This window comes from Peromyscus californicus, unplaced genomic scaffold (genome assembly GCF_007827085.1).
Source record: "Peromyscus californicus insignis strain IS unplaced genomic scaffold, ASM782708v3 Scaffold_3__1_contigs__length_106647218, whole genome shotgun sequence".
In the NCBI taxonomy this organism is placed as follows: domain Eukaryota; kingdom Metazoa; phylum Chordata; class Mammalia; order Rodentia; family Cricetidae; genus Peromyscus; species Peromyscus californicus.
The window spans coordinates 24,878,329-24,902,832 of NW_026294551.1; the positions used below are offsets into that span (position 1 = coordinate 24,878,329).

The following is a 24,504-nucleotide window of genomic DNA, read 5'->3' on the forward strand; positions in this document are numbered from 1 at the left end:
GTGTGTGTGTGTGTGTGTGTGTGTGTGTGTGTGTGTGTGTGCGCGCGCGCGCACATGCACATGTGTGCATATTTTGTTTATACATTACTTTTTTGTTTATACAAAACTTTTGTTGGCTTTAATATGAAGCTGATCCCTCCCAAATAGGAGACTCTTTTCAATAGTACTATCTTCCGTCAGCCTGTCTCCTAACTGGTGCCTTCTCCATTACTTCTCAAATTCAATATCACCCTCCTCAAAGAGACCTTTATAGTCCAGTCCATCTACACTAGCTCCTCCTCCAACACACGTCAGGCTCTGTTGCCTTATTTCCTCTGTAACCCTGTGGGTGCCATTTGTAGCTACTTTGTTGGGTACTGTGATAGCTTTTAATTAACTCCCTTGAGCAGGAAACACATGTATCATTTTCTAAGGCCTCCTGGACAGCTGCCTCACTGTAGGCTTCCACGGACACTGAATCAATGCCCACATGTGATGCATGCCTATAATCCCAGTATTCTAAATGGCTAGTCAGAGGTTCAGGCTAGCCTTGTCAAAAAGAGAAAGGAAGGAAGGAAGGAAGGAGGGAGGGAGGGAGGGGAGGGAGGGAGGGAGGGAGGGAGGGAGGGAGGAAAGGAAGGAAGAAAAAAAGAGAGAGAGAAAGCCACAGGATCTGTAACTAAGTGAGAACTTAACATTGGGGGGTCGGGGTCAGGGAGGTTGACACAGGCTCTCAGGTAGCCCAGGCTGGGTCAGTCCTCTTGTCTCCATCTTCTCTGTGTAGGGATAATAGGGATGTGCCATCAACACCTGGCATCCAACAACGTTTGAAGAAAGCTCGTGTGACATACCCTGTTAACTTGAGAGCAGAGGGAATCGAAAACTGCCTAAAACCGAGTATAAAGAACAAAATAGGGGGCGGGCGGCGGTGGTGCAAACCTTGGGAGGCAGAGGCAGGAGGATCTCTGTGAGTTCGAGGCCAGCCTGGCCTACAGAGCAGGTTCCAGGACAGCCAGGCTACACAGAGAAACCCTGTCTGGGAAGAGAGAGAGAGAGAGAGAGAACTAAGTGGAGCGGTAGGCATGTGACTCTCCCAAGTCTGAACTCTTCTGTCACACACCTTCACGCCTCCCTGACCACAATGGTCCACCACAACTTGGTGCTTAAAATGGTGGTGGCGCGGCTAGCGCGTCAAGCGCCTCACTCGGACTACTACTCCAGAGGGAGAGGGCACTACGGGAGCCTCTTCGCGAAGGGGCGTGGCCTCCTGGGGGGTTTTCCCGGGGAGGGGTGGAGTTTTCATGAGGGAAGGCAGAGGAGCCCCGGCTTCTGGCTCTCCGCCAGGGGGCGGAGCCTCCTCCCGCGGGGGCTCCTGGGGAGGGCTCCGAGTATCGTGAGGAGAGAGGGCCGACGAGCCGGGGCTGCCTGCCATTCCTGAGGGGGCTGAGGAGCCTCCTCCCGCGGGGGCTGCTGGGAGGGCTCCGAGTGTCCGTGAGGGGCGGGCCGAGGAGCCCAAGCGGCTTGGTATTCCTGAGGGGGCGGAGCCTCCTCCCGCGGGGGCTCCTGGGAGAATTCTAAAATCGACTTGAGGCGCGGGGGGCGCCCGAGAGCCGAGGACGCCGCTCCGGAGCGGGGCGGAGCGGAGCAGCCGAGCAGGAGGCTGCTGTCGTCTCTGGCGGGAAAAGCCTGAGGAGATTTCCTCTTTTAAGTGTTGTGCGATCTGAGGATGGGAGGTCGAGACGACTAAGTCCCACTGTCCTGTGATACTGTAGCCGGAAAACTGTCGAAATCTGTGGTAAAAAGTGTTTTCTCTCCCCCCCCCGCCCCCGCCCCCGCCGCCGCCCCGGTCCTTTCTTGTGGCGGTAATGCCGTGGTTTTCAGCACCTCCGGGTTGATTTCCGCGTTGGCCCATTTCTTCCACGGGCCCCTCATGACCTCCGTAGGGACGTTTAGGGCTGGCACCGGAACGTTACGCCAAATCCCGCTGTTTTGCTGGTGTTTTCTCCCCTCCTCCGGAAGGGGACGGAGGGGCAGGGACGACGTCCAGGCCCGAGACCCTCCCACCATGGTGGGTGGGACGAGCTGGCCCGGTCTCCAGCTCGGCCGAAGGCTGAGGGAGGCAGGAGGTTCCCGGGTTCGACGCCAGCAGTCCCCAAGGGAAAAACTATCTTACTGCCATGTGGGTTTGGGAGCGAAGAGGAAACCGGGAAGGGTTTGGTGGGCAGCGTTAGTAGTTTCAGAAAAGCCTGCCCTCCTCCACCTCTAAACTAGGTCTGGGGGAGGAACATACGAGATTGAAGGTTTGCGGGTTGTTTGTTTTTCGAGAAAGTGTTTCTCTGTGGAGCCCTGGCTGCCCTGAGACTCACTGTGTAGACCAGGCTGGCCTCGAACTCGGAGATCCGCCTGCCTCTGCCTCCTGAGTGCTGGGATTAAAGACATGAGCCACTACTGCCTGGTTGAGACTTAAGTTTTCAAATCACTGGGGCCAGTTATTTTTAGTCCTTCAGAGATTTAAATTAAAATTTATATATACACGTATGTCTGCACCCTTAGTGGATGATAAAGACCCTTGCGGGGAGGTGGTCAATGAGTGTTTGAAGGGTCCACAAACCCCACCCTAGCCTTACTAGGGTAGAAGTTCCTGGAAGAAGAGGCACAAATCAGAAACTAGGTCAAATTTATATTTTATTATAGTGAAAATACTTTAAAATTCTGTTAAAAGTTAAAAATTAATCTGGGCAGTGGTGACACACGTCTTTCATCCCAGCACTCGGGAGGCAGAGGCAGGTGGATCTCTGTTTGAGGCTGGTCTGGTCTACAGAGTAAAATCGAGGTAAGCTGGGGCTACCTAGAGAAACTCTGTCTCGAAAAACAAAACAAACCAAAAAGTTAAATTTAAAAACAACTTTGTTGATTAATTCAGTCAGAATTCTTCCCCTTGGAATTTCATGAAGATGCTAAAATACATATTCTTGTAGAAAAACATGTATTGGCATATAATTAAATTGTAATAAGATTACAATATAGTATGAATACTTACCTTTAAAAAATAAATACATAAATTGTTAAATTTTCATTTTCACAATAATATAAACACCAAATGCAGTCTTTCATTTAGCTATATTTTATAAGCATTGGACATATTGTGTGTCTTTAGTTATTATTTCTACAATTACTAATTTAAATTTTCACTGAATGTGAAGCAAAATATAGTTATAGTCCTTTTGTTGTTGTTCTGTTTTTTTGAGACAGGATTTCTCTTCGAAGCTCTGGCTGTCCTGGAACTGGCTCTGTAGACCAGGCTGGCCTCAAACTCAGAGACACTCCTCTGCCTCTGCCTCCCAAGTGCTGGGATTAAAGGAGAGTGCCACCACTGCCCGTTTTGCTGTTCTAGTCTTCATGGAGGTTCAGATAATGTTTTTAACTGAGAAGTAAAGTTCTTTGTTGTGTTTTCAAAGGTGTAACTACTTTGACTTGATGTAAACTGAGATTTAACATTACAAGATAGTAAGTATGGGTGTGGTTCTTAGTTGTTTGTATAGAAGGGAGAAACTATATTTTGTTCAATATGGTGACTCTTTGACAGAATGTCTCAGTTGTTGCTTCAGGCTCCTTCAGAGGACTTAAATTGGAGTTATACACATATTTACCAAACAATTTTCTAACTAGAACAATGGAATGACACAAAAGCGCTGTATGATGCTTACTTTGCCTTTAAAGTGTTTTTTTTTTTTTTTTTTTGGTTTTTCGAGACAGGGTTTCTCTGTGTAGCTTTGCGCCTTTTCCTGGAACTCACTTGGTAGCCCAGGCTGGCCTCGAACTCACAGAGATCCGCCTGGCTCTGCCTCCTGAGTGCTGGGATTAAAGGCGTGCGCCACCACCGCCCGGCTATTAAATCTTTTACCACTTTCCTATTTTGCTTTTTTCTTTTCTTAGAATATGTTTCATCCATCTACATGTTTCGTTTCTTTCTTTTTTTGTTTGTTTTTCACACGGTCTCAACAACCCTGCCTGGCCTTGAATTTGTGATCCTTTAGCTTCCGCCTCTGGAATTACAAACATATGCCCCCACACCTAGTTTTAAATGCTTATTTTCTTACCAAAAGTCTTATTCTACCTAAAAATAGATAGGATGCCAAAAGATGTTAAGGATTTAAGAAGTTTTTCAAATAATGCTGAGATGGATAAGTAGACTCCTGATGGGTGTACCATAATTGCACAACATAGTAAATATTTTGTAATGTGGAAAGACAGGTGTTGCCCATCAAAGTGTGCACCTTAGGCTGGGACTGTATCTCACTTGGTGGAGTGTTTATCTGGCATGCCTGAGGCCCAGGGTTTGATCAGCAACACAAGAAGGAAAAGGAACAGAAAGTGTGACTCCTAACTTAAAAAGAAACAACTTCATTGCCTTAATTTTTTTCTGTGTCTTGTGCTTTATTTTTCTAACCAGGATAAATCCATGGGATAAGAAAAGATGGCGTCCAGAGTAAATACCAGTTTCACTTTGATACCCAACCAGAAATGTAAACAACGTACTAACCATCAACCCAGCTATTTTTGCAACACCCCAGATTTAGATCCTCAACTCTTATCTACGCTTGGAAATTTTAAAGTCTTACCATTGGAAATATTCCACATAATTTTAAGATATTTGTCAGGTGAGGTTTGGGGGATAGAAGTATGTTATTTAAGATATTAGAATATTATAATTTTCCCCAAGTATTAGTTTGTTCTCTTTATTCAGCTATGTTAGTACCATTCAGGAATGTTGATAACATTCATGAAGACTTTATTTTCTTTCTTTCTTTTTTTTTCATAATTTATTTAACTTTATTTTTTGTGCATTGAGAGTGTCAGGTCCCCTGGAACTAGAGTTACAGACAGTTGTGAGCTGCCATGTGGGTGCTGGGAATTGAACCCAGGTCACCCAGAAGAACAGCCAGTGATCTTAATCTCTGAGCCATTTCTACAGCCCAAGTTTATTTTCTAAGGGTCCTCCAACCACTTCTCTGTATTTTAGCTAAGATTGAGTGTAAAGTTCCATTCTTGCTCCCTCTCCTCTGTCTCTTTTTTCAACAGAATAGTTTACTTAGGAGACTACAAAACCCAGCTGGCTTGGCATTACCATGAGGACTGCCCACAATAATGTTCAAATTTTGTAAAGAAATTGTAGGCAGGATACAGCACACACCTATAATTTCAGCACCAAGGATGCTAAGGCAAGATCACAAATATCAGGCAAGCCTGGGCTACATAACAAGATCCTGTCAAAAAAACAAAAACAAACAAAGAAAAATCTTGCTGGGCATGGTGGTGCATGCCTTAAATCCCAGCACTTGGGAGGCAAAAACAAGAGTATCTCTTTGACTTCCAGGCTAACCTGGTCTACATAGCAAGCTTCAGGACAGACAAGACTGCATTGAGTGATCCAGCCTCAAAAAAAAAAAAAAAAAAAAAAAAATCAACAGCCAGCAGGTAGTGCACACACTTAAATCAAGCACTTAAAGGCAGAGGCAAGCCTGGTATACAGAGCGAGTTCCAGGGCTACACAGACCCTGTTTCAAGAAAAGACAACAAAACAACAAAATCCACCAAAACCCAGAACAACTACTACCACCTCTAAATTATCTGAATAGTAATAATATGGTAGCTTGATTGTTATTTCCCACCATGTTTCTATTGAGAACTAGATTTAAGACAGTATTAAGATCTTTTTAAGCACTAGGTTTGTTTATTGTTTTTGTTTTTTGAAACAGGCTTTCACTCATAGCCCAGGCTGTCCTAGAACTTACTCTGGCTTCCAACACCTGACAATTTGCCTTTCTCAGCCTCCCAAGTGCTGAAACTACAGCTGTGAGTCAACACATCTGTCACTAGGTTTATTTAATTTGTAAGTTAATAGACTATACTAATGGTGATGATTTTATATTTAAGTCATTTGTATTATTAGTGAGTTAACATAAGTTAATAGAGTATACTAACAGTGATTTAAATCATGTGCACCCATATTTTGTATAAGTTTATTTCTTTTTTTGTTTTGCTCTTGTTTTAAATTTACTTATTTTTTTGATAGTGAAGGATATTGGCATGTTAAGCATGGTATCCAAAACAGTCAGCCAGCACATAATTAATTATATCTCAACCTCATCTGGAAGTAGAAGACTTTTAATACAGAACTTTCATAACCTTGATCTGTCTGGCACAAAAGAAGAGACTCATCTACTAGATCACTACAGAGCTCTAGGTAATTTATGAAATGCAAACTGCAACAAGAAACACCCTAACTATATTTTGTTATATAATTCTGTAAGGTAGTGACTTGTAGAATATTTCCTGGAGATTTTCTTTTTTTTTCTATGGTATTTTTCTTTTCTTTTTTTTTTTTTGGTTTTTCAAGACAGGGTTTCTCTGTATAGCTTTGCGCCTTTCCTGGAACTCACTTGGTAGCCCAGGCTGGGCTCAAACTCACAGAGATCCGCCTGCCTCTGCCTCCCAAGTGCTGGGATTAAAGGCGTGCACCACCACCACCACCACCACCACCACCACCACCACCACCACCACCACCACCGGCGGTATTTTTATTTTCAATGTAAAGATCTTAACAGTAGTCTTACATACTTTAAAGATGAAAACTGAACACAGTGGCTCACACTTGCAATCCTAGCATTTGAAAACCAAAACCAGAGAATCATAATTTGAGCCCAGCCAGTACCTCATAGTGAGTTCCTGAGTTCTAGGTCAGCCTGGACAAAGGTGTGACTCCGCACCACAAAGCTTTATAGGACTGAGGATGTGGCTTAGTTGGGCCAGTGCTTGCCCAGCATTCATGAATCCCTGGGTTTCATCCCTGGCACCAAATGAACTGGGTGATTGTGGCACTTGCCTGTAATTCCAGTACTCAAGAAGTGGAAGCAAGAGGATTAGAAGTTCAAGGACATAGTGAGTTTATAGTCACCTTCATGAAACCTCTTCCTGGAGAGAAGGGGCAGATACTTATATACCTTTCTTGACCAACCATCACTTCCTGGGATTGAAGGTGTGTGTGTGTGTGTGTGTGTGTGTGTGTGTGTGTGTGTGTCCAACCATCACTTCCTGGGATTGAAGGTGTGTGTGTGTGTGTGTGTGTGTGTCCAACCATCACTTCCTGGGATTGAAGGTGTGTGTGTGTGTGTGTGTGTGTGTCCAACCATCACTTCCTGGGATTGAAGGTGTGTGTGTGTGTGTGTGTGTGTGCGCGCTGCGCGCGCGCGCGCTGCGCGCGCACATGTGCTTCCCAGTACTGGGATTAAAGGTGTGTCTGTTTCTCTCCTAGACTGAATCAATCTCATGTAGTTCAATGTGGCTTTGAACTCAGAGATCCAAACAGATCCCTGCCTCCTGAGTGCTAGGATTAAAGGTGTGTGCCACCACTGCCTGGCTTCTATGTTTAATCTATTGACTGGCTCTGTCCTCTGATCCTCAGGCAAGCTTTATTTGATGTTCCAGTCTTAGATGGTCTTTTAATAAAAAATTCAAACCAGATATCAGGGTGAAAGCTGAAAGATCAGAGAAGCAGAACAGCCAGCCACTAGTTCTTACCTCCACAAAATCCTCAGTCTAAAGAGAGTGAGTTCCTGTTTCCTCATGCCTTATATACCTTTCTCTGCCATATTACTTCCTGGGATTAAAGTCAGGTGTGCTTCCCAAGCAAAGGCATGAGATCTCAAATGCTGGGATTAAAGGTGTGTACCACCACTGCCTGACCTCTGTGTCTAATCTAGTGGCTGGCTCTGTCCTCTGATCATCAGACAAGTTTATTAGGGTACAAAATATATCCACAATTTGATGCACAATATATCACCACAAGTGACTTTGATCCCAGTACTTGGGAGACAGAGGCAGGTGGATCTCTGAGTTTGAGGCCAGCCTGGTCTACAGAGCAAGTTCCAGGACAGCCAGGGCTACACAGAGAAACCCTGTCTCCAAAAACAAAACCAAACCAAAAAAAAAAAAAGTATAAATTTAGACACGTTACTGGAAAATCATTATTCTCTTATCAAAATCTGTGATCTTTTTTAAGTACTCTACATATTTACTAATAAGTCATTATATTATACTGTAATTAAATTCACCTTATCAAAGGAAATACTATATCATTTTTCTTCTCTTGATATAAAATAATTTGTATCTTTTATTCCATTCATTGATTTCATTTTCCCTAGAGTGCTGAAATAAAATTCTAATTTCAGTTTGACTAATGAAACCAATATAACTATGAAACTAAAATATAATTAACCAAAACATGGTTATAAAACCAAATATCAGGATGTTATTGGGATTTAAATAAAGATATGATAGTAAGTTGAGTGAATTTTGTCTTTTAGAAACACAAGAATGCCTAGCTTTAAAAAAAAAAAGAGGCCGGGCGGTGGTGGCGCACGCCTTTAATCCCAGCACTCCGGAGGCAGAGGCAGGCGGATCTCTGTGAGTTCAAGGCCAGCCTGGTCTACAGAGCGAGATCCAGCAAAGGCGCAAAGCTACACAGAGAAACCCTGTCTCGAAAAACCAAAAAAAAAAGAGAAGTAATATGTAAATTCCTCAATAACGGCTTGTAGTTTAGGCCTGTAGTAACAGTTTATTGGGGGGCTAAAGCAAGAGGACTATGAATTCAAGGTCTGCCTGTACTGTGGAGTTCAAAGCCAACCTGAGCCATTTAGAGAGACTCAATGGCAGAGCATGCCCTAGCATGCATGAAATGAGAACCTAAATTCAGTCTACAATGCACAAAAAAAGAAAAAGAAAGAAGAGGGAAGAAAAGAAGGAAAGAAAATAGTCTGGGGCTGGAGAGATGGTTCAGAAGTTAAGAGCACTGGCTGTTCTTCTGGGTGACCTGGGTTCAGTTCCCAGCACCCACATGGCAGCTCACAACTGTCTGTAACTCCAGTTCCAGGGGATCCAGCACCCTCTTCTGACTACCTCAGGTCTATCTATCTATCTATCTATCTATCTATCTATCTATCTATCTATCTGTCTATCTAGATAGATAGATAGATATGAAGGGAAAACATATAGACAAATAAATAAGTCTTTTTTTTTTTGTAAATGAAAACAGTGTTGTTGGTTTCAGTGTTTTTAAGTAGATTTGATAAAGCCTGGAATGAATGGGGCAAGTATTAGATGATTGTCTTTTGGGTTTGGTCCAAAGGAATTTTTATTTTCCTAATCAAATCTTAGCTGCTTAAGCAAACCCAATGACATTGTCTGGGAATTAAATTCAGTGTTAGAGTACTTGCCTACCTACTGGCCCAAGCTTATTAATCACAACACTGTGGAAGTGAAGGCCATAGAATGAGAAATTCAAGGCCAGTTTCAGCTGCGTAGTGAGTATGAGACCAGCCTTGGCTACCTGAAATGGTCTCAAACAAATAAATAAAAAAGGCCCTAGGTTCCATCTTCAACATTACATTAAAAACAAAAAACAATAATTATATGGGTAATTCAATTAAAAATATATAAAGGTTGATCTTAACACCTAATCTTCAAAAAATGTTTGATTAATATATTAGCTTTAATTTTCCATTCAGTTTTTTGTAGATACATGCTTTGTGATTGGTTCTTTTGGTAAATGTTTGACACGCTCAACATTTTCCCATGCTTTCCTTCCTATCTGATCTGTTCCTGTTTTTAGATATTAAAATAACACTTTTCAGAATCTTAACTTTGAAGATTATAAATTTAATTTGCATTTCCTACTGAACAGAACAGATGGCCAGTGTAGAAAGAATACTGCATCTGACATTATTTTCCTGGGAGAACTTAAAAGAAATTAGTCTCTGAAAAAGAGTACCTGTGTTTAGAAAAAAAGTCAGCTAAACAAGAGGGTTTTATGGTAAACTGCAACCCTTAAAAATAGGAGATTTCCAGTAAAAAAGGCAATTATAGCTTGCAGTCCCAGCTATGATATAACATGAGACACAATGCCAAAACATGAAAGGAAAAGAACTCAGACTAAAGCCAAACTCTGAAAATAACTTCCTATAAGAAAAATAAGGAGGGTTTATGTTTAAAATTCAATTCTGGTCATGTGTTACCCAAACATAGCAACTTCTAAAAATAAACTTGATTCCTATAGATCTTCAGGGTTATATAATCATTTTATTATATAAAGAGTAAATGTAGAGAAGTGGTATTATATTATATAAAGAGTAAAAACTGGAGAAAGTGGTGATATTCAAGTGTATCTTTCCCTACCACACACACCATTTTTAGTGAATGCCATTTGTCCTTACAGGAATGTTAACAATGTATTGCCATTTTAGGAAAGCAGAATACTTAGGGGAAATAAATCATACACTTCCCCCAGTATAGTTCAAATAACATCTTACTGAGAAATTGGAAGGGTTTTTTTTTCAATGTCATGACACAGAATCCTACACATTAACATACATGCTCTGTAAACTCTTAGAGGAGAGATAGTTCAGTGGCTAGGAGTGAGTACTTGCTGCTCTTGCAGAGGACTAGGAGGTTTGGTTTCCAGCACCTACATGGTGGTTCACAACTGTCTATAACTCTAGTTCCAGGTAATCCAATGCCCTGTGCATATAACACATGCTGGTGAAACAGTCATACACATAAAAGTCATACACATAAAGCCAAGTGTGGTGGTGCACACCTTTAATCCCAGCACTCAGATGCAAAGGCAGGCAAATCTCTATGAGTTCAAGGCTAACCTGATCTACATAGCTAGTTCCAGGAGACAAGGTTACATAGAGAAACTCTGTCTCAAAAAAAAAAAAAAAAAAAAGAAAGAAAGAAAGAAAAGAAAAAATAGTACAAGTCTTTTGCTGTAGGATGTCTTTCTGTATGCTGTGAATATGTGTTTCTCCCATTGGCTAATAAATAAAGCTGTTTTAGCCTATGACAAGAAAATTTACAGCCAGGTGGGAATTCCAAGAGAGAGAGAGAAGGATGGAGACGGGAAAGACATGATCCAGCCACTGAGGAAGGAAGATGTGAAAGTACCAGTAAGCCACGGATCCATGTGGCAATTAAATTTAAATTAAATTTAAAGGGCTAGCTAATATAAGCTGGAGCCATAGGCCTACAGTTGATAATTAATATAAGCCTCTGAATGATTATTTATTAAGCCACTGGGACCTTAGGGCCAGGCAGGACACAGGAAAACTTCCAGCTACAGTCTTTGGAGAGAGACAGGTATTTAATCCAATATGTGAGCAAATGTATAAAAAAATATAATTTATGTGAGCAGAACTAATTTCTAACCTCTGAAATTTTAAATACTTAATGACATTTTAAAAAAAAATTTTGCCGGGCGGTGGTGGCGCACGCCTTTAATCCCAGCACTCGGGAGGCAGAGGCCGGCGGATCTCTGTGAGTTCGAGGCCAGCCTGGGCTACCAAGTGAGTCCCAGGAAAGGCGCAAAGCTACACAGAGAAACCCTGTCTCGAAAAACGAAAAAAAAAAAAAAAAAAAAAAAAAAAAAAAAAAAATTTTTTTGAGACAGAGTCCCTATATAGCCCTAGCTGGCCTGGAACTCAGTATGTAGACCAGGCTGTCCTCAAACACAGAGATCCACCTGCCTTTGCCTCCCAAGTTCTGGGATCAAAGCAATGCATCACTGCTCCTGGATGACTTTTTTTTTAATTATTATTTTGTGTGTGTATGGGTGTTTCTGCCAGAATATGTGGCTGTGTACCACATGCATGAAGTGCTCTTAGAGACCAAAAGAGGGCATCATATCCACTGGAACTGGAGTTACAGTTTGTGAGCTGCCATGTGGGTGCTAAGGATTGAAGCCTGGTCCTCTGGAAAAATAGCCAGTGCTCTTAACCACTGAGCCATCACTCCAGTCCCATGAATTTAAATTTTTATTTTTTATTATTTTTTCCCCTCTTTTGGTTTCTCAAAACAGAGTTTTTCTGTGTAACCTTGGCTGTCCTGGAACTAGCTCTATAGACTAGGCTGGCCTTGAACTCAGAGATCTGTCTGCCTCTGCCTCTCTCCCAAGTACTGGGATTAAAGGTGTGTGTCACCACCACCCAGCTGAATTTTTTTATTTGGATAAAGAAGTACAAAATCTTCCTATTCTTCCTATATTTTACACAATTTTTATAATGTTTTCCTTTGTTGGTATAAGGTTAATCCCAAGAGATACTAGAATCTATTTCCTACAGAATAAAAATAAAGTTTGCCTAGTATATCTTTTTGCCTTATTATTGTATCTTTTTAAATCAAATACTCTGATATGTGTCTTATATTATCTATATCACAAGTTTTTGGCTTTTGCCAAAGCTAGATGGACATCAACACCACTTGGTGACTGTCATGCACTATATATTATTTTTAATTCTTCCTCCAAAATATTTGTGTAAAAACTAGATCATAGTCCACAGTGATACAGCATACTTAATTTTAAGGGAATACTGTACTATGCTGTTGTGGAATATTACTTTAACTATGTAAAGATGTGTTGCATTTGTTTATGCTGCATTTGTTTAACTATGTAAAGATATATTGCTGTTTCACCTTGCCTGCCTAAGGCACCTGATTGGTCTAATAAAAATCTGAATAGCCAATAGCTAGGCAGTAGATGGATAGGTGGGGCTAACAGGCAGAGAAAATAATAGGAGGAGGAATCTAAGGGATGGGGGGGGGCGGGACACAAGGCAGAAAGAGAGGGAGATGCCCAGGGCCAGCCCAGCAGCTACCAGCCAGCCAGACATGGAAGAAGCAGGAAAGTAGGACATAGAGAATAAAAGAAAGGTAAAATCCCCGAGGCAAAATGTAGATGAAAAGAAACGAGTTAAAATAGGTTATAAGAGCTAGTGGGACAAGCATAAGATAAGGCCAAGCATTTATAACTAATAATAAGTCTCCATGTCATGATTTTGCAGCTAGTGGTCCGAGAAAGCCTGCTACACTATGCTGTTGATAAGTTTATTTAATTTCATTGTCATTTTATGTCTCTTTCCTTTCTCAGGTCTACTGTTTAAAAGATGCACCTTGCTGCTTCCCACCAAGGACAGACTAAAGTACATTCACAAGATCCTCTCAGAAGTAAGATCATATGCCAGAATTAGTTCAAGTTCTTGATTCCCAGTGAAGATAATTTATCACTAATGTCATATAGTCTTCATAAGCCTATCTTTTAAATTTTCTATATGTATGAATGTTTTGCCTGTATATATGCATATGCATCATGTGTGTGCCTGGTGCCCAAGGAAGCCAAAAGAAGGCATCCTATCCCCTGACACTGGATCTACAGGCAGTTGTGAGTCGATACTGGGAGTCAGACCTGGATCCTCTGCAAGAAAAGCAAGTGCTATCTCTCCAGCCCCAAATCTATCTTTTAAAAACAGGATTTATTTTATTTTTTAACTATGTGTATGTGTGTGTTTCTGTTTATGGGTGCCCGTGGAAGACAAAAAAAGAGATCAGATTTATAAATTAAAGCTTGGGGCTGGAGAGATGGCTCAGAGGTTAAGAGCACTGCTTGTTCTTCCAAAGGTCCTGAGTTCAATTCCCAGCAACCACATGGTGGCTTACAACCATCTGTAATGAGATCTGGTGCCCTCTTCTGGCCTGCAGGGATATGTGCAGGCAGAACACTGTATACATAATAAATAAAGAAATCTTTTAAAAAAATAAATTAATTAATTAATTAAAGCTTATCATCGTTATATGCATTTAGGAAAAATATATGAAGAGATGGCTCAGTGGTTAAGAGTACATAATATTCTTGCAGAGGACCCAGCTTTGATTCCCAGTACCTTAGTGGGATGACTCATAACCTTCTGTAACTCCACCTGTAGGTGATCACACACCTTTGGTCTCTGCAGGCACCCACACATACCTGCACACATACAGATAATTCAAAATAAAGCTGGGCAGTGGTGGCACACGTCTTTAATCCCAGTACTTGGGAGGCAGAGGCAGGCAGATCTCTGAGTTCGAGGCCAGCCTGATCTACGAAGCAAGTTCCAGGACAGCCAGGGATACACAGAGAAACCCTGTCTCGAAAATCCAAAATCAATAAATTACAATATATTTTATACTATACAAGAATAATAAGGTAGTTAGTGGTTTTTTTGTAATATTTATTTTTATTTGTGGCAGAGTGTGTATACCAAGGTGCACACCTCTACTTCCTTTTTTTGAAGGGGGATTTTTTTTTTTGAGACAGGATTTCTCTGTGTAGCAGTTCTGGCTGTCCTGGACCTTGCTTTGCAGACCAGGCTGTCCTTGAACTCACAGAGATCCTCCTGCCTCTGCCTCCCGAGTGCTGGGATTAAAGTCATGAGCCTCCACCACCCGGTTGGCAGTCCTCTTTTTCACATGGGTTCCAGGATTGAATTCGGTCCCCACGTTTGTGACACAAGCACTTTACCTGCTGAGCCGTCGCTCTCACAGCTGCCAAAGTTGTTTCAAATGGTGACTTAGAGGCTGGGTGGTGGTGTACACCAGAGCTGGTGGGTCTCTGTGAGTGAGTTCGAGGCCAGCCTGGTCTCCAGAGCAAATTCTAGGACAGCTAGGGCTGCACAGAGAAACCCTGTCTCAAAAACAAAACAACAACATAAAAGTGGTGACTTAGGGGCTGGGGCTGTAGCTCAGTTAATAGATTGTCTGCTTATGATTTGTTCCCTAGCACCTCTTAAAACAGCACAGGGGCACAGGCCTGTAATCCAAACACTAGGGAGACTGAGGCAGAAGCATCAGAAATTCAAGGTCATACTCCTCAGCTACATAGTGAGTTCCAGATCATCTTGAGATAGGTGGCCCTGCCTCAAAAAAACAAAAACAAAAAGCTGGATGTGGTGGCACAGACCTGCAATCCCAGCAATCAGGAGGCAGAGGCTGAGGATCAGGAAATCAAGGTCATCTCTGCTGTGTAACCAGTTCAAGACCTTGTCTCAAAAATAAAACAAAGCAGTCCTTATGAGCCACCATGGAGTTGGCTGAGGAGTCAGAACGGTGCAGCTTTTCCTCTTCTGTCTTTCTCCCACAGCCTCAGCAGGCTTTTTCGGATCCCGTGGGCTCCCCCTTTTTTTCTCTAAAGCTGGCTCCCCTCCATTTGTTTGTCTGCATGTGGCAGACCTCTGTGCCAGCTTAAATGGCATGGCCTTTCTTCATTCTCTCCTCCATTCTCCTCCTCAGCTGCTGAGATTTATAGCTTGCCTGCCCTGGGTGGTTTTCCTTTAAATGCTAATGAGATTCAAAAGATAAAAATAATAATGATTTAGGTATTTTATTAAAATGAAATAATTTCTAAGTGTTAAAATCTTTTTATGTAAGTATACTAAACAATAAAGATTTGAGATTTTTATTTTGTTTTGCTGTGCTGGGGATGAAACTTGGGCCTCTTGTATGCTATATAACTATAACTGAGTTATACCCTTAGGCTGAAATTGTATGTGTGTGCATGTGCGTGCGTACCTATATGTGCATATCATGGCCACAAGCTGACGTCAGAAAACTTCCCTACGTATTTGTTGTTGTTACTGAGACTGGCCTCAAACACAGAGATCCACCTGCCTCTGCCTCCCAAGTGCTAGGATTAAAGGTGTGTGCCACCAAACCTAGCCCTCTACTATGAATAGTTTGCCTGAGTGTATATATGTGTACTGTGCACATGCCTAGTGAGTGCAGAAGTCAGAAGAAGGCATAGGTTCCCCTGGAACTGGAGCTTATGAATGGTTGAGTCATCGTGTGGGTTCTGGGATCTTAACACAGGTCCTCTACAAGAGCAGCAGGTGCTGTAATCTGCCGAGCCATCCCTCCAGCCTCTCCACTTAATGTTTCTTTATTGTTTTGGGAGGGGAGTTTTTCTTTTTTTCTTTGGGTTTTGGGTTTTGGTTTTTGGTTTGGGTTTTTGATATCTGAGACAGGGTCTTTTTATGTAGTCTTAGGGAATCTGGAACTCTATGTAGACCAGGCTAGCCTCAAACTCATGGAGGTCAGGCTGTCTCTGCATCTTGAATGCTGGGATTAAAGGTGTGCGCAACCACACTTGGCTTCACCTTATGTTTTAGAGACATAAGGAGCTCCAGCTTGCTGTTTCAGCTAGTCTGGCAGACCTGAGAGCCCTGGAGATCCACCTGTCCCTCTCCAAACCCATCCCCAGCACTGCGGTTACAGGCTCACCTTACCACACTCAGCTGTTTTTACATGGATGTTGGGGATTCTGCCTGCCTCTGCCTCACAAGAGCTGGGATCAGAGGTGTGCCCACCATGCCCAACACTAATTTTTTATTAATAATTTTTTAAATTAAAATATAATGTCATTTCTCCCTTTTTTCTCCCAACCCTTCATATATACCCCCTTCTTTATCTCAAATTCATGCCTTCTTTTTCCTCTGTTATACACACACACACACACACACACACACACACACACACACTCCTAAATATATAAATACAGCCTGCTCAGTCCATATACTGTTATTTGTATAGACATTGTTTCAGGGCTGACTACTTGTTATTGGATAACCAGTTTGGTGCCTCTTCCCTGGGGAAGACTAGTTCTCCTGCTCTCAGCATTCCTTAGTTGCCCTTTTTGTCTAGGTTTGGGGCCCCAAGAGATTTCCCCCTTCCATGTCAGCGTGTCTATTAGTGTCTTCCTTGTTCAGGTCTCATTTAGGCAGCCATGCTGATGATTTCATGACTTCATGGGTATAGTTTTCCTAGTATTTCTAGGAAACACACTCTCACAGCAGACTTCCTGTTCCCCTGACTCTCACAGACTTTCCATCCCTTCTTCCTACATGATCTCTTGTGTTGGAGATGTATCAGGTGGGGCTGGGCACCACAGAATCACTTGTTCCTCTGCATTTTGATCTGTTCAGATTTTCTGCAATGGTCTCTGTTGCAGAGTTTCTTTAATGAGAGCTAGACCCTGTCTCAAGATGTCTCCAGTAGCCAGGCATAGTAGTGCATGCCTTTAATCTCAGCAGAAGGAGGTAGAGGCAGGCCTGGACAGTCAGAGCTACAAAGAGAAACCCTGTCTCAAAACAACAACAACAACAACAGCAGCAACAAGCTATCTCCAGTAAACCTGAATATCAAGTTATTTTATAGATCCACTAACAGTTGCTCTCTCTACAGGTTTCCTGTTTTAAATTCAATGGCTGTTCGGCTCCTTTGCAATGTGTAGGATTACCATGTTATGGGATGTTTTTACAGGTACATTGTTTAATGAATGATTTTGAATGTTAACAAGTAGAATATGGAATTCCTGTGTACATTAATAGACACTCTAGTAATTGTAAAGCAAAATAACGCTGTAAAAATTTGTTTAAGAATATGTTTGGTTTTCTAACTGGTGAGAAATGCTTAGCATTTATTTACTCTATATAAAGGTACTTAAATTTTGTTTGTTTTTTGTGAGCTAGGGATTGAACCTAGATCCTTAGGCATACTAGGTAAGCACTCTGTCTCAGAGCTGCAACCCAAGCCCTTAGCCAACTTAAAAGACTAAAGGTAGTATATGTGTGCATGGGTTTATAATTTTATTTTATTTTATTTTATGAGTCCAGGTCTCACTATGTAGCCATGGCTGTCTTGGAACTCACTATGTAAACCAAGATGGTCTCCAGCTCACAGAGATTTGCTGCCTCTGCTTCCCAAGTGCTAGGAATAAAGGAGTGCACCACTACACCTGGCTTTTTTAAAAGAATTTGTTTATCTTTATTTTATGTGCATTGGTGTTTTACCTATATGTATGTCTGTGTGAGGGTGTCAGATCTTGGAGTTACAGACAGGGTGCTGGGATTAAACCTGGGTCCTCTGGTAGAGCAGTTGGTGCTCTTAACCACTGAGCCATCACTCCAGCCCCTACACTTGGCTTTTTTATGATATTTTCAGTTTAAATTTATGGACTAATTTCCTGAAATGTGACTTTAGAAATCAATTTATTATGTCAAGAATATCTACTAATCTCTTATAAAGAGAAAAATGAAAAGTGTCATTTATTAAGCCTTATATATGTGCCAGACACTGTCCTAAGCAGTCTTCATGAATTATCTAATTTAAAACTTATAACTACCTTAGGCTCTTACCACATTCCTCAGGACTGTACCTGAGAATCATATGCTGTTTCCCAGCCTCCCAGCTACCAGCTCTTATGTACCCAGACTCTAGGACTTCCTACTAACAGTCTTCCAAAACAGATTTTTTACTTTTTTCCATTTGTTTTGTACTTCCTATCTTTGGATTAAGTATTAAGATATGCATTCATGTAAAATTCAAAAGGAACAAAATATATAAAGTAAAAAGTCTCCCTCCCAGGCCTATCTCCCATCTACTGATTTCTTTTCACCAGAAATAATCACTGCTTAGCAATTTCTCTCATTCTAGAAGGAATAAAGTTAAATTGTGGGGTGCTGGGATTGAAGAGTAATTTTTTTAAAATGTGTGTAGGTCTGGAGAGATACTCAGTGGTTGTGGGCACTGACTGCACTTGCAGAGGACCCAGGTTCAATTCCCAGCATGCATATAGTGACTCATACCCATCCAAACTCCAGTTGTAGGAGGTCCTACAGCCCTCTTCTGACCTTCTTGGGGATCAAGCACACACATGGTACACATACATATATGCAAGCAAAACATTTATACACATAAAATAAAATAAATAAAAAAATTTTTTAATTTGTATTTGTGTCACAATGTCCAAGTGACAACATAAGAGCTGGTGCTCCATCCACCCTGTGGGTTGGGTGTCGCACCTTTACCTAATGAGCCACCTCACTGTCTCAGAAGATTATTTTTTTAAACCACTGAAATCCAGTTAATTATTTTAAGGATTTATATGGGGGGCTAAGAGTGGTGGCACACTCCTTTAATCCCAGTGCTCTGGAGGCAGAGGCAGAGGCCAGCCTGGTCTACCTAATGACTTCTAGTCCAGCCAGAGTTGCAAAGTGAGACCTTGTCTGAAAAATAAATAAATAAACTACATGATTAATGAATTTATATAATTGTATGCTACTTAAATCTCCTTTTTATATGTTTGTACATTTTTATATATTCAAGACAGTTATTAAATTTTGTCTTTTTTCATTTATTTAAAAATAAACAAGTTATAATCAATTATCACATTAAAATGAGATCATTATCATTTGTAAACAATATCAAAATGACAAGTGTAAAAGTCTTAGACAGTCTACTGTAAAACTAAGCCACAGAGGCTGAAAGATGGTCCAGTAGGTAAGAGTACTTGATATGTTAAGTCTGAAGACCTAAATTCAAATCCTCAGCACCTGAGTAAAAGGTTTCCATTGCCATGGTGACCTCTGATCCCATCCAAGGGGCTTACTGGCTGCCAGCATAGCCAAAAACTATAAGTTCTAAATTTGGTGAGAGAGTGTCCCAAAGGAATAGGAGCATGTAGAAGGGTACACCCAACATCCCCTTATGTGTGTGTCCTCTGTGGTCACATACACTCTCTCATACACACATATACACAAAAATAAATTAATCATTGGTTTAATTTAGTTTGATTTAAGTTTAAAAGCTGAGTCACAGCCGGGCGGTGGTGGCGCACGCCTTTAATCCCAGCACTCGGGAGGCAGAGCCAGGCGGATCTCTGTGAGTTCGAGGCCAGCCTGGGCTACCAAGTGAGTTCCAGGAGAGGCGCAAAGCTACACAGAGAAACCCTGTCTCGAAAAACCAAAAAAAAAGAAAAAAAGAAAAAAAAAAGCTGAGTCACAAAACCAGGACTAGAGTTCCATTACTTAGACTTGCTGCAGGCAGATCTTGGGTTTGAGATCACTCATAGTACAGTAGTGAGTGAGGTCCAAACTGAGAAGGCTGTAGAGGTGGTTCATCAGCTAAGAAGACTTGATGCTCTTGCAGAACACCAAAGTTTGGTTCCTAGCACCATATCAGGGCAGCTCACAATTGTCTGTAGCCACAACTCTCCTGGCTTCCACAAGCACCTTCACTCATGTGGCATAACCTTACAGAGACATATACTCAAAAATCAAAATAAATTTATAAAAACCTTAAAATTTGCTGAGTGTTGGTGGCACACAAACTAGGAGAGGCAGGCAGATCCCTGAGTTTGAGGCCAGCCTGGTCTACATAGTGAGTTCCAGGACAGCCAGGACTACATAGAGAAACCGTGTCTTGAAAAAAAAAAAAAGCAAAAACAAAACAAAAAAATAATAAAAACAAAATAAAAAAAATGTGGTGGGGGGCAAGAGAGATGTCTCAGTGGTTAAGAACACTGACTACTCTTCCAGAGGACCCAGGTTCAATTCCCAGCACCCACATGGCAGCTCACTAGGACCCGACACCCTCACACAGACATACATATAAAACACCAATGCACATGAAATAAAAATAAATAAATTTTTTTTAAATAAATAAATTATTTTTAAAAAAACTACAAAAACACCTTTCTTCCTAACAAAAAAGAAGCAAGATTTTGGAGAATTTCTAGGTTGTGATTATATAGATTTCTTGTGAAGTGAGGGTAAAAATTGCACATCACCTAGATCATGTACTGCAAACAGCCTATTTTTATTAGGAAGTCGTGGCTTACCCTTCCAATTTGTGTCTGAACTTGTGCAAATGTTTCTTCTGTTTTCCTCAGACCTTAACAGCGGGTTGGGATGAACTTGAGTGCCATCGTGTTTATAACTACTTATGTGAGTTGACTAATCTCTCCCGTAAGATGCAGACTGTTGTCTGTAACAAACCAGGTAAAGAGCTTCATTTCAAAGATAATAGTATAGAGGTGAAATGTTATGAAGAGGTAGAGTTGAAAAGTATACGTAAAACAAGTTGTGGAGGGGCCGGGATGTAGCTCGCTTGGTAGTGGGTTCCATCCCAGCACCACAGAAACTAGGATACCATGTGGACATGATCTGCTTCCCGTTGGTAGTTTCTCTGGAGAAGCCTGACTAACATAGAAGGGACAAGGACAGACCCCAAATCCAAGATGGTGATTCTTCTGGGGAAAGTGATTGGAATTGGTAAACTAAAAATTCAACATTTGTAATACTTATTTTAAAAACCCTGAAACAAGCATAGAAAGATGTAAAGCTTTGACTAAACTTGATTTGCATACTGTATTTGTTACTGTATTTTTACTTTTGTGTCAACTTGAAACATTTCACTATAAAAAAAAAAGTGATGAGCTGGGCAGTGGTGGTGGTGGTGGTGGTGGTGGTGGTGGTGGTGGTGGTGGTGGTGGTGGTGCAGCAGCACACCTTTAATCCCGGAACTCAGGGAGGCAGAGTCAATGAAGCTCTGTGAGTTTGAGGCCAGGCTGGTCTACATACTGAGTTCCAGAAAAGCCAGGGCTGCATCGAGAGAATCTGTCTCAAAAATAATCAAACTTACTGTCCACTGGTTTAGCTAGACTTGAGCATATTGTTCTTTCTACTCACTGTGTCTCCAATGCCCTTTATGCAATTGTAGTATCCTCTGGGAACCTTTTTCATTTTCTCATTTTTCTTAAATACTTTCTTTCTGTCTCATGCTTTAAGACTCAATTTGGGGTCTGGAGATGTAGTTTAGATGGTGGTAGAATACTTTCCTAGGATGCCCCAACATTGAATAAAACTGATAGGGTGACTCATGCCTGTCATCCCAGCACTTTGGAGTTGGAACCAGGCGGATCAGAGGCTCAGAGTTATCCTTAGCTATATACTGAGTCCAAGGCCAGCCTGGGAAACACAAAACCCTGTTTGAAAGATAAGTAATTAATTAAATAAACTTAAGAAAATCAGGCCTAGCTCATACCTCTGATCTCAGCACTTAGAAGAGAAGGCAAGAAGATTAGAAGTTCCAGTCTAGTCTCAGCTATATACAGAATTTGTAGCCATTTTGGGCTACATCAGAACCAGTCACAAAAAAGCTAAAATTGTGGCTGTTTACTTGGCAGATAAAGGTGCTTGAATCTGAGTTCCCTAGGATTCACATGGTGGGGGGGGCAGAGAACTGACTTCCACATGCATGCTATGGCACATATACACACATACATGTAGGCACACACAAAATTTAAAAATGTAATAATTTTTTAAAACTGCACACATGTAGTACACAGACATATATGAGTCAAAACACCTATACACATAAAATAAAAATAAATACAATTGAAAAATTATTAATCCAAAAATATAAATAAATCATAACTCTTAAAAATTGTGTGGAAGAAAGTGGAGTACCACTTTCAGTACAAAGTATGTGGATAATGTATGTCTGGTCTTTATATTCATTTCCAGGCTGGAGAGATGGCTCAGCCATTAAAGGCTAGGCTCACAACCAAAAATATATTTATTTCCTTTTAAATCCAAAATCTGGCTGAAGATGCATTTCGTACCTGCCACCACATACATTGGGTGCAGTAACACACCTGTAACCCCAGCATTGAGGAGGTGAAAGCAGGAAGATCTGAAGTTTAGTATTAACCACAAAATGAGTTCAAGGCCAGTCTGGGATACATGAGACCCTGTCTAAATATGTAAATCTAAAACTACATAAGATTCTGATAAAACTGAGCATGGATTTAACTTACCCATTATTCAAATTACCAAAGCTAAATAAGGAAAATAAGCACAGAAGATAGTCAAACTACAAAGTTAGGGCACCTTCTACTTCCTGGTGACTTCCTGTTTATACACTCAGTTTATGATCTCTCTTTAACCATGGTGGTTAATACCTGGCTCTGATCATTATCCAGTATGCAACTTACCTTTCTAGAAAAATTATTTACAACCTTTTCTTTATAGGAAGTTCCCGAAAACTAGAGTTAAGGATTAGACTGTTCTGTAGGAATGTCCTACTTGATCACTGGACACAACGAAGTGATTCTGCATTTTGGTTGACTCGAATATTAAAACCATGGCCAATGGTGAATCAGGCAAGATTGCTATATATTATCTTTGGACCAACAGCTCCTCAAGATGGTAAGCACCATTTCTTTTTTGAGGGATGTGTGTTATATACCTGGTTAATTACTTTTGCTTTAGGAAAGCTTTTTAAAAACCTTACTGCCAGGAGGTGGTGGTGCTCGCCTTTAATCCCAGCACTTGGGAGGCAGAGGCAGGTGGATCTCTGTGAGTTCGAGGCTAGCCTGGTCTACAAAGTGAGTTCCAGGACATCCAGGGCTACACAGAGAAACCCTGTCTCAAAAAAAAAAAAAAAAAAAAAAAAAAAAAAAAAGAGTCACATGAGTAAAGTGTCCAATCACAAGGGCAAGCCACACATGGCAAAAACATGTTTTTCATAGAGGCATATAAGCAAATAACTATTGTTAATTGTAATAATAATCTGAAATAAACTCACTCCTGTCTGTTACACCTGGGAAGAGCATGAAAACACATTCAATTCAAAATTTCATGATTTTGAAGAAACTGAGACACTTGGCTTGTTTTCTTGGAGTTTTCTCACAAGTACTCAGAATTCTCCTTACATGACTCCGTTCTTGGACTGTATTCTGATACATAGAGTTTCAGACTGTCAGAGATATATAGTAAGTGTCTTAGTTAGGGTTCTTTAGCTGTGAAGAGACACTGTGACCATGGCAACTCTTATAAAGGAAAACATGTAACTGGGGCTGGCTTACAGTTTCAGAGGTTTAGTCCATTATCATGGCAGGTGGCATGCAGGCAGAGACAGTGCTGGAGAAGGAGCTGAGAGTTCTACATCTTGATCCTCAGGCAGCAGGAAGTGAACTGTGTCACACATGGGCATAGCTTGAGCATATAAGACCTCAAAGCCTGCCTCCACAGTGACATGCTTCCTCCAACATGGCCACACCTCTTAATAGTGCCACTACCTATGGGCATTCAAACAACACATTAGTCTCTGGGGGCTATACCTTTCAAACCACCACAGTAAGACTTTGTCTCAAAAATAAATAAATACCATCTATTTATTTATTTATTTTATGTGTGTGTATGTGCATGTGTGTAATGTGGCATGTCTGTGGCATGTCTGTGGAAGTCATAGGACAATTTACAGGAACTACTTCTCACTGTATACTGTGGGGTTCTGGGATGGACTTCAGGTCACCATGTAACGGGGACTATGGGGGTCCAGCCCCTCGATAGTCCCCTCCCAGGGTCCAGGAAGAATCTACAACCAGCTGATAATTAATCTTTGATGAAAAGAAATGAATCTATGTACACCAAACTCCTTAGTTCATACACTTTATTATTCTGTGATAGTTCTCTGTGCACAGCTTCTATTCTGCTCTCATGTCTAGCTCCTTTCTTGCCTGATTTCTCTCTATATTTATCTACTGTCCCCTCTAGGTTCTATCTTAATTCCTTCATCTAGTTCTGTCCCTTCTAGGTTCTCATCTATCTAGTTCTTTCCCCTATTAGCTCCTCTCCCATCTCCTTCTCTCTCATCTGGCTTTTCCTCATCTTGTTTTTCCCCATCTTGCTCTTGCTCAGCTTCCATCTTGTTCCTCTAGTACTGTCTTCTAGCCCTTCAATCTAGTTCTTCCCCATCTCAGTTTGTTCCTCTCAAGTTCTTACCCATCTAGTTCTTCCATTCTTTTTTCTCTTCTCCGCC

The 24,504-nt window shown here is 41.2% G+C and overlaps 1 protein-coding gene across 5 annotated transcripts in view; it reads left to right on the top strand.

Annotated features, from left to right (window-relative positions):
• Positions 1 to 1,394: 1,394 nt before the first annotated feature.
• The window catches only part of Fbxo47 (F-box protein 47), a 33,773-nt gene continuing 10,663 nt past the window's right edge, over positions 1,395 to 24,504 (top strand). Inside the window, exons 1-7 of one of the 5 annotated variants that reach the window (XM_052758440.1) lie at positions 1,395 to 1,774; positions 4,433 to 4,640; positions 6,056 to 6,226; positions 12,962 to 13,038; positions 17,083 to 17,160; positions 20,570 to 20,678; positions 22,713 to 22,889. In XM_052758440.1, coding sequence (XP_052614400.1) covers positions 4,457 to 4,640; positions 6,056 to 6,226; positions 12,962 to 13,038; positions 17,083 to 17,160; positions 20,570 to 20,678; positions 22,713 to 22,889 — 796 coding nt within the window. In that variant the 5' untranslated portion in view covers positions 1,395 to 1,774; positions 4,433 to 4,456. Of the gene's footprint in view, positions 1,775 to 4,432; positions 4,641 to 5,738; positions 5,836 to 6,055; positions 6,227 to 12,961; positions 13,039 to 17,082; positions 17,161 to 20,569; positions 20,679 to 22,712; positions 22,890 to 24,504 lie in introns of those variants that run through there. The other 4 variants (XM_052758439.1, XM_052758442.1, XM_052758441.1 and 1 more) reach the window with 4 other exon arrangements.